The sequence below is a fragment of the Thunnus thynnus genome, chromosome 20 (genome assembly GCF_963924715.1).
Source record: "Thunnus thynnus chromosome 20, fThuThy2.1, whole genome shotgun sequence".
Lineage (NCBI taxonomy): Eukaryota > Metazoa > Chordata > Actinopteri > Scombriformes > Scombridae > Thunnus > Thunnus thynnus.
The window spans coordinates 14,160,838-14,174,024 of record NC_089536.1 but is presented as its reverse complement, the minus strand read 5'-3'; the positions used below and the strand labels follow the sequence as shown (position 1 = coordinate 14,174,024).

At 38.2% G+C, this 13,187-nt stretch overlaps 1 protein-coding gene across 1 annotated transcript in view; it reads right to left on the bottom strand.

Moving 5' to 3' along the window:
• Positions 1-9,061: 9,061 nt before the first annotated feature.
• The window catches only part of nrg3b (neuregulin 3b), a 202,627-nt gene continuing 198,501 nt past the window's right edge, over positions 9,062-13,187 (bottom strand). The window contains exon 9 of the mRNA XM_067576593.1: positions 9,062-10,269. Within this exon, the coding sequence (XP_067432694.1) occupies positions 9,537-10,269 (733 nt within the window). The 3' untranslated portion in view covers positions 9,062-9,536. The remainder of the gene's footprint in view (positions 10,270-13,187) is intronic.

Genomic DNA, 13,187 nt, shown 5'->3' with positions numbered 1-13,187 from the left:
ATAACCTAACTAAATGTAAACTGTTGTATATTATTCTACTAATCCTCCTGAATCTAAATACAACATGAGACGATATATTGCAAGTGTCCTTAACAGAAAAATGAACCTTTGTCTCCCATAGATAATTGACTAGTTTGATGGGATGTCACTGTGAGGTATTTCCAGGACAGCTACATTAGAGTTTAATTGGGAAAAAATCTGCTGTCAAAAATGCCATTGGTATATGTCAGGTCTTGTCAGTTCCTCAGACTCAACAAGGAAGGTCTTTCTACTCACCATTTCGCACCATTGTTCAAGAATAATACAAAGAGAGACCTATTATGTTAAAAGTAGCGGTCACAAAAGGCCAGACAATGTAGACACAAGGATGGTTAAGTGTTGTGATCAGGGTGCTAACTACAGGGGAGCCAGGGGGAGCTCTGCTCCTCTTAATAACACATGAGCTCCCCTCAAAACATGATTTGTGAAATTTTGGGGGGTCTCTAAAATATTGACAATATGCTATTTTTGCCATGCATTTCTATTTTTCTGTATCTTCATCATCATGGATCATGTGTTAATTAGGTGTTATTGATGTATGATTCATGCATGAAGGTGATTCATCACTAATTCACTTTAATAATGATACCGGCAAGCATGCTATTCTTGCCATCACTGTCAAAGCGTGGTGGCAAAATATCATAAACTTAACTCACTTTAACTCAAATATCAGAAATAAAACTTTCTTAGTCCCACTCAGTCAGTGCATTACTCCACATTTCTCCAAATAGCCATTACTAATTTCTCTGTTTTGTAGTCATCATACAGATATGTCAAAAAGAAAACAAGGAAGCTTACTCGCATGCAGAGATCCAGAGAAGCACCATAGTTTAATGCCAGACGTCTTATCAAAGTATGACAAGATATCATTATATAACAGTACAAACAATTGTAAACAAGAAGTAAGAAATCCAAGACACTTTGAGTCCTGAGTGTATTAAATAGGCTACATTTTTTGAATGCTGTAATGTGTAAGAGTACATGATTTAATTTTGGATTAAAGCACTTAGATGGTTAATATTTGTACAGTGCACACATGAAACATGTACAGTAGCTCATACTGGTCCCATAAAATGAATTTTTCATCATAAATCCTTGTGGTATTGTGTTGGATTTGTATTCATCATTCATCAGTGGTGTACACAACATGGTCTAATTCTGTCAGTAAGAAAATGCAACAATTTATGAAATAAAGTTAATTTTAGTCGTGTATTGTGCTCCCTCCTGCCATTGTTAAAAGCCTATTAAAATGCTAAATGTCATAAATAAGTGGAGGGAGTTATAAATACCTGCTAACTTAGAGAAATAATGTGTTGAATGGTGTTTTCCCCCCTTAAAATCAAATAAAAGATGTGTATTGTTATGAATCATGGGTGGTAATTAAATATAATACATCTCTGCAATAAGTACACAAATAATTTATTGTAATTTGGAATTTTCAATGAATTAACTCAGTAACACATTAAGGCATTTTTAAACTGTCTTGTAAAGGAACTGTAGGTTATCAATTTACATTCTAATTTTTGAGTTTATGGTGAGTCCACTGAACACAGCACAAAAAAAACATCCAAACTGTATGATGGCATCACTGAGTCTTAATGACACAAAAATCCAACATGCTATACAGTTGTATGCATAACTGGAAACTTTGTGATTTGAGTACTGTGAGTTTAAACAATGTTTGATCACAACAGATTTGTAAAAAGATGATGAATTGATTTATATGACAAACTGGTTTAAACTTTTATGTAAATGTTGTAGTTGTATTATACTTAGCCCCTTCTTGTTGATCCCCTGTAGAGGAGGGGAGATGAGAAAGAATTCATTAGAAAACGAGGAATGTTTCCAGCATGAGGCCTATGATCTATGATACATTTAATAATATTTGATCTGTTGGTTAAATTTGTTTTCTAAAATGCTACTCATGCTCCATTAGGAAGGCTTTGAACTTGCAATAATTCTCTTGACAGTATATATGGGTCTGGTGAAACCCAGATAGGGTTAAGCAAGTCTGAATTTGGGCTCTTCTGCCACATTTTACTTCCAGTAAATTAACTATTGCCAGCCTTAACCTTCTACCAGAACATCTTACTGTAATGAATCTTGAAGAATCAGGTTAAGATTGCCAATATTAGTTGGTCACTTCATAATATGCCTGACATCATCAATAAAGGCACCTTTCAACTCAATGAGTAATGCAGTAAGTACGCACACTTCATGATTATGTGAAACAAAGCAGAGTTTTGGAAACAACATTTTAAGCCTTACATCCAATCAAAGGTTGAAGATTATATTAACTGTTTAAAATTCCTCAAATATCATAAAACTATATCAGGACATTCCCTTTGTCACTATCTATGGGATGGCCAAGTCACAAAACACTAAAGTAGTGACTGCTATGTAAGTGGATGAGAATTTCAATAACAAAATTAACAAAGTTAACTTTTTTCCTCAGTGTCCCACAACTGTCCCAAATTCTACTTTCAATTGTCCCAGATAGTTAACAACCATTTTCCCCAATTGAAGTTCTTTTTTTTCATTCTACATAATAAATATAGTTTAATAACTTTTTTTCAGTAACTCACAACACTTCATTGACTCACTCTGGTCCACATTAGAAGTTCTGAACACTTAATTTTATTTTAAACACCATGCAGCTTCATAGTTTAACATAACATTCAGTTCAATGTGTACATCAATCTCATCTACTTACTGCAGCCCCCTTAAAAGACAGGTGTTTTTGACAAGTTCAAATGCACAAAATGACTGCAATATTTTAAAATAAAATGCTCTGTTATTACATCTGTTTTTAAAAGGTTTCAGTTTTTTTTTGTTCACATCTCCTGGTGTCAGCATTTTTTTGTGTTATTATTTTTGCAGCCTCAACTGTGTTCTGGTAAAATGTCAATCAAAGGTGCATTTATAAACTTATAAATTATTTATGAGTGATGAATTTTTATCACTCCTTATTTACAGTGTGCAGCTGTGTGTAATGGTCATGTTAATGACAGCTGTTCTTGTGCTGTCGGGTAAAATTGGGGAAATAAATTGCACTTCTTCTTCTTTGACTTTATCCTGTTCCCTATATCTCAAGTCATTATTAAACATAATAATAATAACATGACACCTCGCAGGCCATATTTTATATAGCTAAGCAACGCATCACAACCACATTTCAGTTGCTAGCCAGCACTTGATGTTAAACTAAGCTGGCTAATTTACCGGAGTGTTGTATTTGTAATTGTAATTTAAAACAAATTTCTTGCATTTCTACACCACCTAACCTCTTGGATTAAGTCAAGAACCATTTGCACTAGTCTTCATAAATTAGATTGAGGGTGCAATGAAAACCAAGAATGCATCAAGAACAGTATATAACTAGGAGGACCAGGACAGGAAATGGTTATCAGAAGAAGGTTATTTCATATTTGAAATTATATTTATATAAACACTATGTAGCCTAAAATGGTAGTAGAGACACAAAGCGTCCCATAACCATAATAACTCACTCTCACTCCTGCCTGCATGCGCACGGCACGAGAGTAGATAGAAAGACGCTTTGTTGCTGCCAGAACAGCTGCTGACTGAGATTACTCAGCAGCATGCATGGGAATAAATTACAATATAACATATTTGTGTATTTCTTGCTTTCCCCCTGATGATCTGAATAACTTGCTGCTGCACGTTGCTGCTGTTGCGCTGCTCTGTTTTGTCTGTCCGTGCCATGTCAGTATCCTCTTTTCGCATTACAATGTTATAAATTATAATTTGTTTTTCACTGCATGAGAAAATTGACGTGTGGTGTGAAAGTATGTAAAAAGTGTCTATTGCGTGAGTTTCACAGTCAATGCGAGTTGGCAGCTCTGTGTTAACTTGTTAGCTCTGTTAGCTGTTAGCTCTGTTAGCTCCGTTAGCCATTGGAAATGCATGGTGTTGTGATGTCCATACAGTGGCTGTCAGTGCCTCAAACTGTTGGAACAAACAGCCTGACAGCAGCGGGAGCGGCGACGCAGTAAATTACCCTCAAATAAAGATAAATGAGTTGGTCTTACCAAAGGTTGGCCACACAAGACTAACTAGGTTAAGCTTGAGCTTCATGCATCCACGGGAAAAGTGTACAGGAAATATGTCAAAAGATCAATCTCGGGATTAAAATGTCCTATCATATTATGAAAGAAAGTATTTTTAATGCTTACCTTCTGTTCCCTTCTGAAAACAGTATGCGTGTGAGCGGGCAACGAGCGGCCCTTCCGTATTTTTTCTGTCTTTTTCCTCAAGTTGCAAAGCTGTGAGATCACAACAACGTGATTGGTCAGTTGCGATTGTCCTGGAGCAACATTAATTATGATATCGTAGAGACAACACCAACACCAGAATGCTAACATGGTGACAGTAACAATGCTAACATCCTGATGTTTAGCATTAAAATTGCCATTAGTGTAGCATGTTAGCATGCTAACATTTGTTAATTAGCACTAAACACAAAATGCAGCTGAGACAGATAGGAATGTTATTAGTTTTGCAGATATTTGGTCATAAACCAAAGTATTGGACAAATTAAAATTTTGACCTGATGGTGGAAGTGGATGAAAAGTCATTGGATCACCATAATTATTGCAATTCATCCTGAGGGGGGCATGAATGTCTGTACCAAATTTCTTGGCAATTCATTGATAGTTGTTGAGACATTTCACTCAAAACCACAAATTTCAACCTCATGATGGTGCTAGAGAAAAAGATAACCTAAGTCTGTAGGCTTCATCCTCTGCGAACCATCAACATCTGTACAAAATTCCATGGCAATCCACCTGATAGTTGTTGAGATATTTCAATCTGGACCAAAGTGGTAGACCAACTAACCATCACAGTGACCAAAAAAACAGACTGACATTTCCATCCCTAGCATGGCTAAAAATATTAGAACCACTGTTCTTTTTTGCCTTTATTTTAAGAATATTCAATGTTAGAGGATCCAAGCTTTATGAGAGCTACAAATATTCTGTATATGGTAGAATCCCACTTTTCCTCCCACACTGGACAGTAAAGCTGGTGGTGCAACTTTCTATTTTTGAGAATCTTTTTGTTCAAGATGAGACATAGTGGACAAGGCAGATGGCAAGAAAAACTAAATAAAAAACTTTATTACTTGTACCACATTAAACAATCACTGTTAGACAGAAGCTACACCTAAATATTGACAGAATATCCTTCTATTGACTTGTTTTGGTGTGTTTGTTGTACAATGGGAGGTCAGACAATTGAGCTACTGAATCTGCTGCATGTCAGCTGAGTACAGCAGCTGTCACTTAAAACAAACAAATGATATTTCATTTCAGGAGAAAAAATTGCCACTTGTATCTAACATTGCCACTTGATATGTTAAATATCACCTGGTATCCCACGTCGAGGCGAGCTGGTGAGAGATGTTAGCAGACATCCACACTAGTTGTGCTGCATTACACATGCTGGCCTGCTGTCCTCATAATCTCCATGCCATCTGGTGGGGAACCTCACTGTCCCCTTGCACCTCAGGCACATTAGTATTCCTCTCACACCCGGCGAGGGAGACCAATGTGTGTGCGACATTCCTCTGAAACATAAAAGAGCCAACACCAATGAGGATTAATCGAACGGCTACAGGGCCCACCTCCAACAAACCTGGCTCATTTCAGGTAATGAGAACACTTACTTTTTAATCCTCTGCGCTGTTGTCCGTGCTTGTGTGCGTCCCAGCCCCCTTCACAAAGTCAGCGTACTCTCATGTTGTTCACAAATGGACTCAAGAGTGGTGCCTTTGTTAAGTGTGTGCTAAGATGTTTTAGTAAAACTGACAGAAAAAAGCATACTTCTTTTTATGTTCTTCAAAAAATATCATCTTTTGTGAAATGTCTAATATAATCCCTAATAAAGGCCTAAGGGATGTGAGACAATATGACATCAAAGTCATATTTTTTCTCTAAACCTTGGCTGCAGCTTATTCAGTGTCCCGTGTCTTGATTACAGTAACGGCTACAGTTCACCAAGTCACATAACTTCAGATGGGTCTTCCCTGGTTTCTCGGCGCCGTCTTTTTCTTTTTTAGTAGGAGGTCCTAAATCAGCAGACAGTGAGAATGGCGACTCTTCTTAGTCGTTTCTCCAGCTCTTGGTGTCAACTGTGATAAAAGACTGAACTTACTTTTCAAATCCATATGGCCTCTTATTAGTGCCACACCGGGGAGAAACTTCTCTGACAGGATTCCATTATAAAATCTTTTTTTTTTTTTTTTTAACTTCTATATTGTGCTGTTTAGGATAAATGTTTCACACTTTATGGTGTCCTTTCACACTGGCTATGAAGTGAATGTACAACTAAAAAAGATCAATAAAGAAGTTAGGGAATGCAACATGGCATCTGAACTAGCAATTTTCCACAAGGTGGGTTTTGAGATTTTTGGAGTTTCAGGGTCCAGTGTTATAGAGTGTCTGGCTCAAAAATCTAATGGTGGGATGACATCTGTACATTATGGTCACCTGCTGCTTAGAGGCATTAGTAGCATGCTAACAAGTCTTGTTATTAACAAGACTGTATATGTCTATAAATCAAAAATATGAATATGAATTTTCTTGGTCTCTTTTTAAATAAACCAAGTAAACATTATCTTTGGAAAGCTGTTTTTGTCAGGAGCAAACATATTTGGATCAAACATTTGTTTTTTAGAACGAAACAAAGGAAATGTGCAATGTGCAAATTTCATATACAGTACAGTATGCAAGCACATTTAGCTTCCTGTAGTGTTACAATAAGTTAAGGTAAACAGTTTTTTTTTTAATTTACTGATGGCATAATGTAAGATGAAGAACTGCTGTTCAAATATTAAACTAAAAGTGTGAAAGAAAACTCATTTGCATGCTTAAGTTATCATTTATTTCTATGTTAATCATTTCATAATTATCATTTGTCTATATATTCTTTTAATTAGATGTACAGTACTTTCAAAATATGCTTGGTCATTGTAAATGTAGGCCATGTCGTTTATTTTTCGACAGCTCCGAATCTTGTGATTTGTTCTTATTAAATTGTCAGGATGCTTTGTTGTCATAGCAATATGTTTAAAGACTCCTATAGGTTTAACTTATTGGATGGTGTGATGGCTGATCAATGGATAAGAGCTTCTTTTATCTAGTTTTTTATTAAAAAAACCACACCTGTTGTGTTTCATCTTTGAGATGCTAAAAGATTCCTGTAATCTCCATATCGTACAACATATTAATTTTTCCAACAACTTGGAGAATTTAAGGCAGTTTTCCATGACACTAGTCATATCCTTGAGGCAGTTCTTTTTATATTTGACAGGTTTTCAGGTGTGCTACAAATATTTACATTTCATCTCCAGCTAATGATGATGTGTGCAAAGTCACTTACTGTAGGTGTCACCACAGATACTGCTGGTAATTGCTGTGCCTCACTCTCCTTCATTCTGACTAACTTCCTGTGCAGATTTCTGCACATATTGCTTACATTTACACCAATAACATCAGGGATAGCCAATAATGCTGTAAATAGCCAGTGATGCATAGAGATAGATGTTTTCATAAAAGGTTTGGCTACCATGAGCCTCCAGAATAGGTTCAACGCACCTTGTCATAGATTCTTCAAGTCTCTGTCTCTCTACTGGAGTAATTGAACACCACTCTTCTAAAAAATCTCCTTATTATCTTATTTTTGATTTCCTTAGTTAACACTTAATAATAGTGGTGGACAGTGCTCTCATCGGTGGTCGTCATGTCCATCTGCATTTGTTTCCATTAATTTATTCAGCTTTTCCCGTTAATTTTTAATAATAATTCGTCTTTATTTGCACACCTTCTATTTGTGGTCTTGCACTGCAGGGCAAATACAGTATGCAAATCTGAGAATTTAGCAAAATACATGGTGAGTTCTGTCAACCATCAGGAACTGTATGTATTTAGAATCCGAAATATTTTCTATTTATGGCAACTTTATCTTTCCTTTGCAGCTGGCTTGGCTCAATTTCCCCTCGGGGATCAATGAGGTTCACTTTAATCTTCATAGAAACCTTCTTATAGACTCAAGATAGTTTTATTCTGCAGAGCAGTGATGAAGAAGTCTCACTAATACCCATTTGTAAGTCCTGTACAACTTACCTTGTGTTGCCAGCAGCCACTGCAAATCTGAATGGAAGAAAAACTCGGATATACAGAATTTGACATAAATGAGGCATAAATAAAGATTTGTATTCGACTTGTATGCGGCTATGATTCATTTCCATCCACAAACCTCATGGCCATTGTTGAAATTCAAACAGCGAAGTGGATCTTTCTTTGTGTTTGTTAGCCTGTACATACAGCATTAAGTGCATCATGGTAAATAATGGAGTATAGTCTGCACTCAGTGAACATGGAAAATCTCTGAGGTGCTCTTATGATTCAGTGTCTGAAAAACCCTTTTCTTGACATGCAGTACACATCACCAAATATTTAACCCTTATCGTCCACTCCTTTTTTACCTTCATTGTGAGTTGCATGAAGAATTGTCTTCCTAAACATGAGAATAAAAGAGAGGAAATGATTTATTTTCCTCTTTTGCACCTTCTTTACCCTCGTGGACCCCCCACCAGTATACGTACACACATAAACACCTGAGCTGAGGTTCAGCTACCTAAAAACATCTGGTAAATATCTGAGGCAAAAATAATGAGCTATACTTAATTAGTGTAGCTGTTTTTAGGTTTTTAGGTTGGGTGTAGTCTGATTAAATCCACCCTGAAAAAGAAAGAAGTGCATGCTACAGGTGTCAGTTGCCATGGCGATACTGTACAGGCCATAATTCAGATGATATTTATCCTAACCTTGGAATATTTTGTGTGAGAAGTGACGTGAACATCTCTGGATTTTTTTTTTTTTTTTGTATATTTATATTGATTCTTTTGTATATTAAAGACAATAAGTTGAAAACAAGCACAGACATTCTCAGGGTCATGAAGTGAAAATGGATCGAGGTGAACAAAGCCCTTACTTAACACTGTTATCTTAGTCTTTATTTTGTCACAATTGTATGTCAAATATATATACGTCTATATGACATATATTATATGACATTTATAATTTCATTTCTTTACAATAGAGAAACAACATAGAGATGACACACTATTTTGGTTTCTAAGTAGAAGCTCCCTTTAAATAGTGGCATTTTTTCAATACACTGTTTAAGTCAAGCTCCCACCCAAGTCACGGTTTTGTTTTCCTTATTGAGTCACATTTATTCACAATGTGTGCTTGTTTGTCTCTTTTTCTTTAGAATTGGATGTCTTTTGTTGTGTCAATATTCTTTCCTCTGCAGTTCAATCTGTTTGCGTTCCTTCAGAAATTGAAAGCCATCTGTTGTTGGTCCATGTGGCCACACAGATGGTCCCACCTGCTAACCATCCTGTGACACCAGCAAAGGTATATAGTTATTGAAAACAGTGTCTTTGAAGCTTTACAGAGTTAATCCAATCAGCTTGCAGAAGGCCTTGCATAAGCATTTCCAGTTCCTCTGCAGCTGGGTCCTTTGGTGGCCAAGGAGATGTTTGCTCTTCCGTACACAAGGGATGTCTGACCTTGGCTCGGTCCCTGGGCTTCTCTTTGGCCTGCTGCCTTCAAACCTCTGGTACCACTGCCTGTGTGGAGAACTCTGGCTGAATATTGGACACTTTTCCCTTCTGACTCCAGCACAGTCCCAGCCTCCAGAGTGTTTGTGCCACCGCAATGAATCTCGCTGTGAGACCCAGACATTTTCATGGGGTTGGAAAGGCTTTTCTGTTTTAATTCCGGCGTGAGTTCCACTGTAATTTCAATGGAGGAGGGTGTTTGTGTGGAGCTTGGAGCAGCGGTGGTGGCAGGAGGGCTAACACTGCTGGGCATAACACCAGGCGCCAGCACAACAGTCTCACGGGGGGTAGAGGGAGGGTTGCTAATTGGCACCGCTGTCTTTCCAGCCAACATGGGGTGCCACTTGAGAAGTCCCCCTTGGTTCCGGTCACTTGTGTCCGCATGCCCTGCCTCGCGGTCGCATGCCTGGAGCGAGGGGATGATGGGCACAGAGCGGGTGCGCAGGGAGGGTGGAAGGAAGGTTGTTCCCTTATCCAGGCGGGTGCAAGGGACCTCAGTCCATCCCTTCCTGGCTGCAAAGTGAGAGAGTGAGGTCCTGCTGAGGAGGGTGCCGACCCTTCCGCTGGCAGAATCACACCTTCAGGCAGAAGAAAGAATAGAAATGGCAGGGTGAGAATTAGAGAGCAAGTCATTTATGCTGTGACCTTTTCGTTCTAGACACTCATTTCCTAAGATGAATAAAAGAGAGTGAGTAATATAGAATGTGGTGATAAAGCTGCTTTTGTGCTTTCACCCATTTCATTCCTCTCATCATTCCATGCACCACTTCCACAAAAGCAACCTTCTTGTACCAAAATGATTATTATTTAGGTATTGTTCCTTCATAATCTTTGTGTAATTATTTATAATCCTCAGCATGAGCAGCCTGTATTATTGCTGCATGAATGTTTAACTGAAAAATCCCTTCTCTCATGAATGCCTTATCGGAGATTTATGGCTTTAGCAAAACAGCTGCTGGATTCCTGACCCTGGCCAGTGTGAGTATGCGGGCAAAAAAGGCCTTTTTGGACTTATATGTGTATTTTAATTTTGATTTTTTGACATGAAACTTATTGTGCAGTCTCACTGAACACGCCTTGTCTGACAGGCTCATACTGTAATGTGACAATTGGGGTGAATGTAGGTGTGCTAATGGGTGTGAGAGTCTCTGCATGTATATTTGCATGATAATACGTTGCTGCAGTCAAAGATCTCAAAAGAGTGGAGTATTACAGTGGCGACAAGATTGAAACACATCATTTTCAGTATGAAAATAACACAGGAGAGCAGAGGGAACTTATCCAGAGCTAAGTGTTTATGTTTGTATATGTGCAGAATTGTGCACTAGAGCTAATATTGTTATTGAAGACTCAATTCACATTTAGAATCACCTTAGCCTTAGGAGACAGCCAGTTTTATTGTCAGCCTTCAGAGACTGGTTGTAGCATAACCAAGTTTAAATAATTGAATTACTTTCCCACTCCTCCCTCGGTATTAGAAGAGGGGAGATGCAAGCTGGAGGTAAATCCGGCAGATTAAAACATATCTAAAAATAACTTCCATAGCAAATTTGCCTTCAATTCTGCACTTATCTTCGATGGGTAAATATATGTTTTGACAGCGGATAATGAAACTGACAATACTCTGCTGGGGATTTGTTGTCACAAAATGGAAAACATGGAAGGGTTATTCTCGTGTTTGTTTGCTGTTCTCGCCTCTTTCTTTTTTTTTTTACACTCTCTATGGCGCGCATCACTCTGCGCCTCCATCTTTCCTCCACTGCACTCTCATCATCTCTGCACAATCTTCCTTCTTTCCTCACTTTCCCTCTCTCGTTCTCTCACTCTCCCATCCACCTCCCATTTCTCATTTCCAGAGATGAGAGGGTGTATCCATGGCAACAAGGGAGAGGTGGGGGCTGGAGGAAGAAGAGGAGGAGGGGAAGGAGGAGGAGGAGGAGGGGGCTGTGAGCTTGGTAGCTTGGTGTTGTATGTCTGGTAAGTCTAGAAATAGGTCATTTCAGCCTCCTGGAGGCCAGCGAAAGCCATACTCGACTGATGGATCTGTAAGGGAATTATCAATGACTAATGAGATCTGAAACTGTTTAACTATACAAATGCAATCTTATCCCCAAGAAGATGAGAAGCCCTCTTATTTCATCTCTTCTCCTAAACACTTGAAAATGCTGTGTTAGATTTAATTGCCTATAGCTTACAGATTTTGCCTTTGTGATTTTAAAAAAGAATTCTCATTAGTTTCTTCATTAGTTAGTTAGTTTGTTTGTTATTCTGCGTGTGTGCTTGAGCACATGAATGAATGTGTGTGTGCGTGTGTGTGTGAAGGAGGGAAACTGTTATGCTCCTGGAGGATCTCTCTGCACAAGCATTTGAAAGAACTGCTGAGCTCCATGGAGCTTTGTTTAAAAATGTAAATTATGGAAATAGGTCACATAAAGAGTTTGGCAGCTTGCAGTGTATCTTACAAGTCACTGTAACGCTCAATCAGGTTGGCATGCTAATAGGAACATTGCTAGGCACTTTTAAGTGTGTGGAATGCACGAGGGACACTACTGCTTTAATGACAGGCGTTTTTGATAACAGTGCCATCGCTCAAGTTGCACACACTGACAGCAAATTAGGCTGTTTCTGAGTCATATGCTAAATAGGACTGCCTTACTCAGGCTTAAAGACGCTCTCGTCTGCATCTGTAAATAAAACCTAAAATTATTCAGTGTTTTCAGTGTTACTTTTTTAAGTGGAAATGCCTGTGGAGCTGCTTGACATTATGCGTTATTCTACTTAGGAAAACAAGCACCTCAATGAGCAGTGTAAGATAAATATTTTCCAGCTCTGGTAGATGTTAAGCAACCACCAGTCTTATTTATAATCTCCAAGTCTTTCGGGCAAAAAGAAAAGTTTTAACGGATGTGAAATAATGCGCAACTTTGTCTTCACATCTCTTCCCTCCTTGAGGACACCGGATGAATGCTCCTCTTTGATAACAAATGTGTCAGAGAAGATTTCACATCAGGCTACTTTTTTGAACTCATGCCAGCGGAGAGCATCAGACTGTACTTTTAAAATGTTGAAGTTATTTTAAGCCCCCAGATAGCCAACTGGTGAGAGGTGGCTCTGCCAAAAGTCCTTCCTGCTTTTAATGCCTCCTGAAACAGCGCCAGTAGCTGTACTTCACTCATGATAGCCATGAAAATAGGGCAACTTGCTGGCCTTCCTCGACATCAGGACGAGCATGAGAATTCAAAATGTGTAAATGCCTGAAATTAATGCTTTGGAATTTGTAGTCTTGTTCTATAAAGCTGCCCAATGTGGGTTTGTGTTCAGTTTGTAAGAGAAAATTAAATAATTTCTTTGATATACTGTATAAACCATGAAGCTTTCACATAACGCTGGAGCATTTGCCAAAATCAAACCATTCCGGACATCTTGAAAATCATGTGAACTCGTGTATCATCTGTTAATTAGCTTTGGCGCTGTCGTTGTATTTCTAACCCTGATA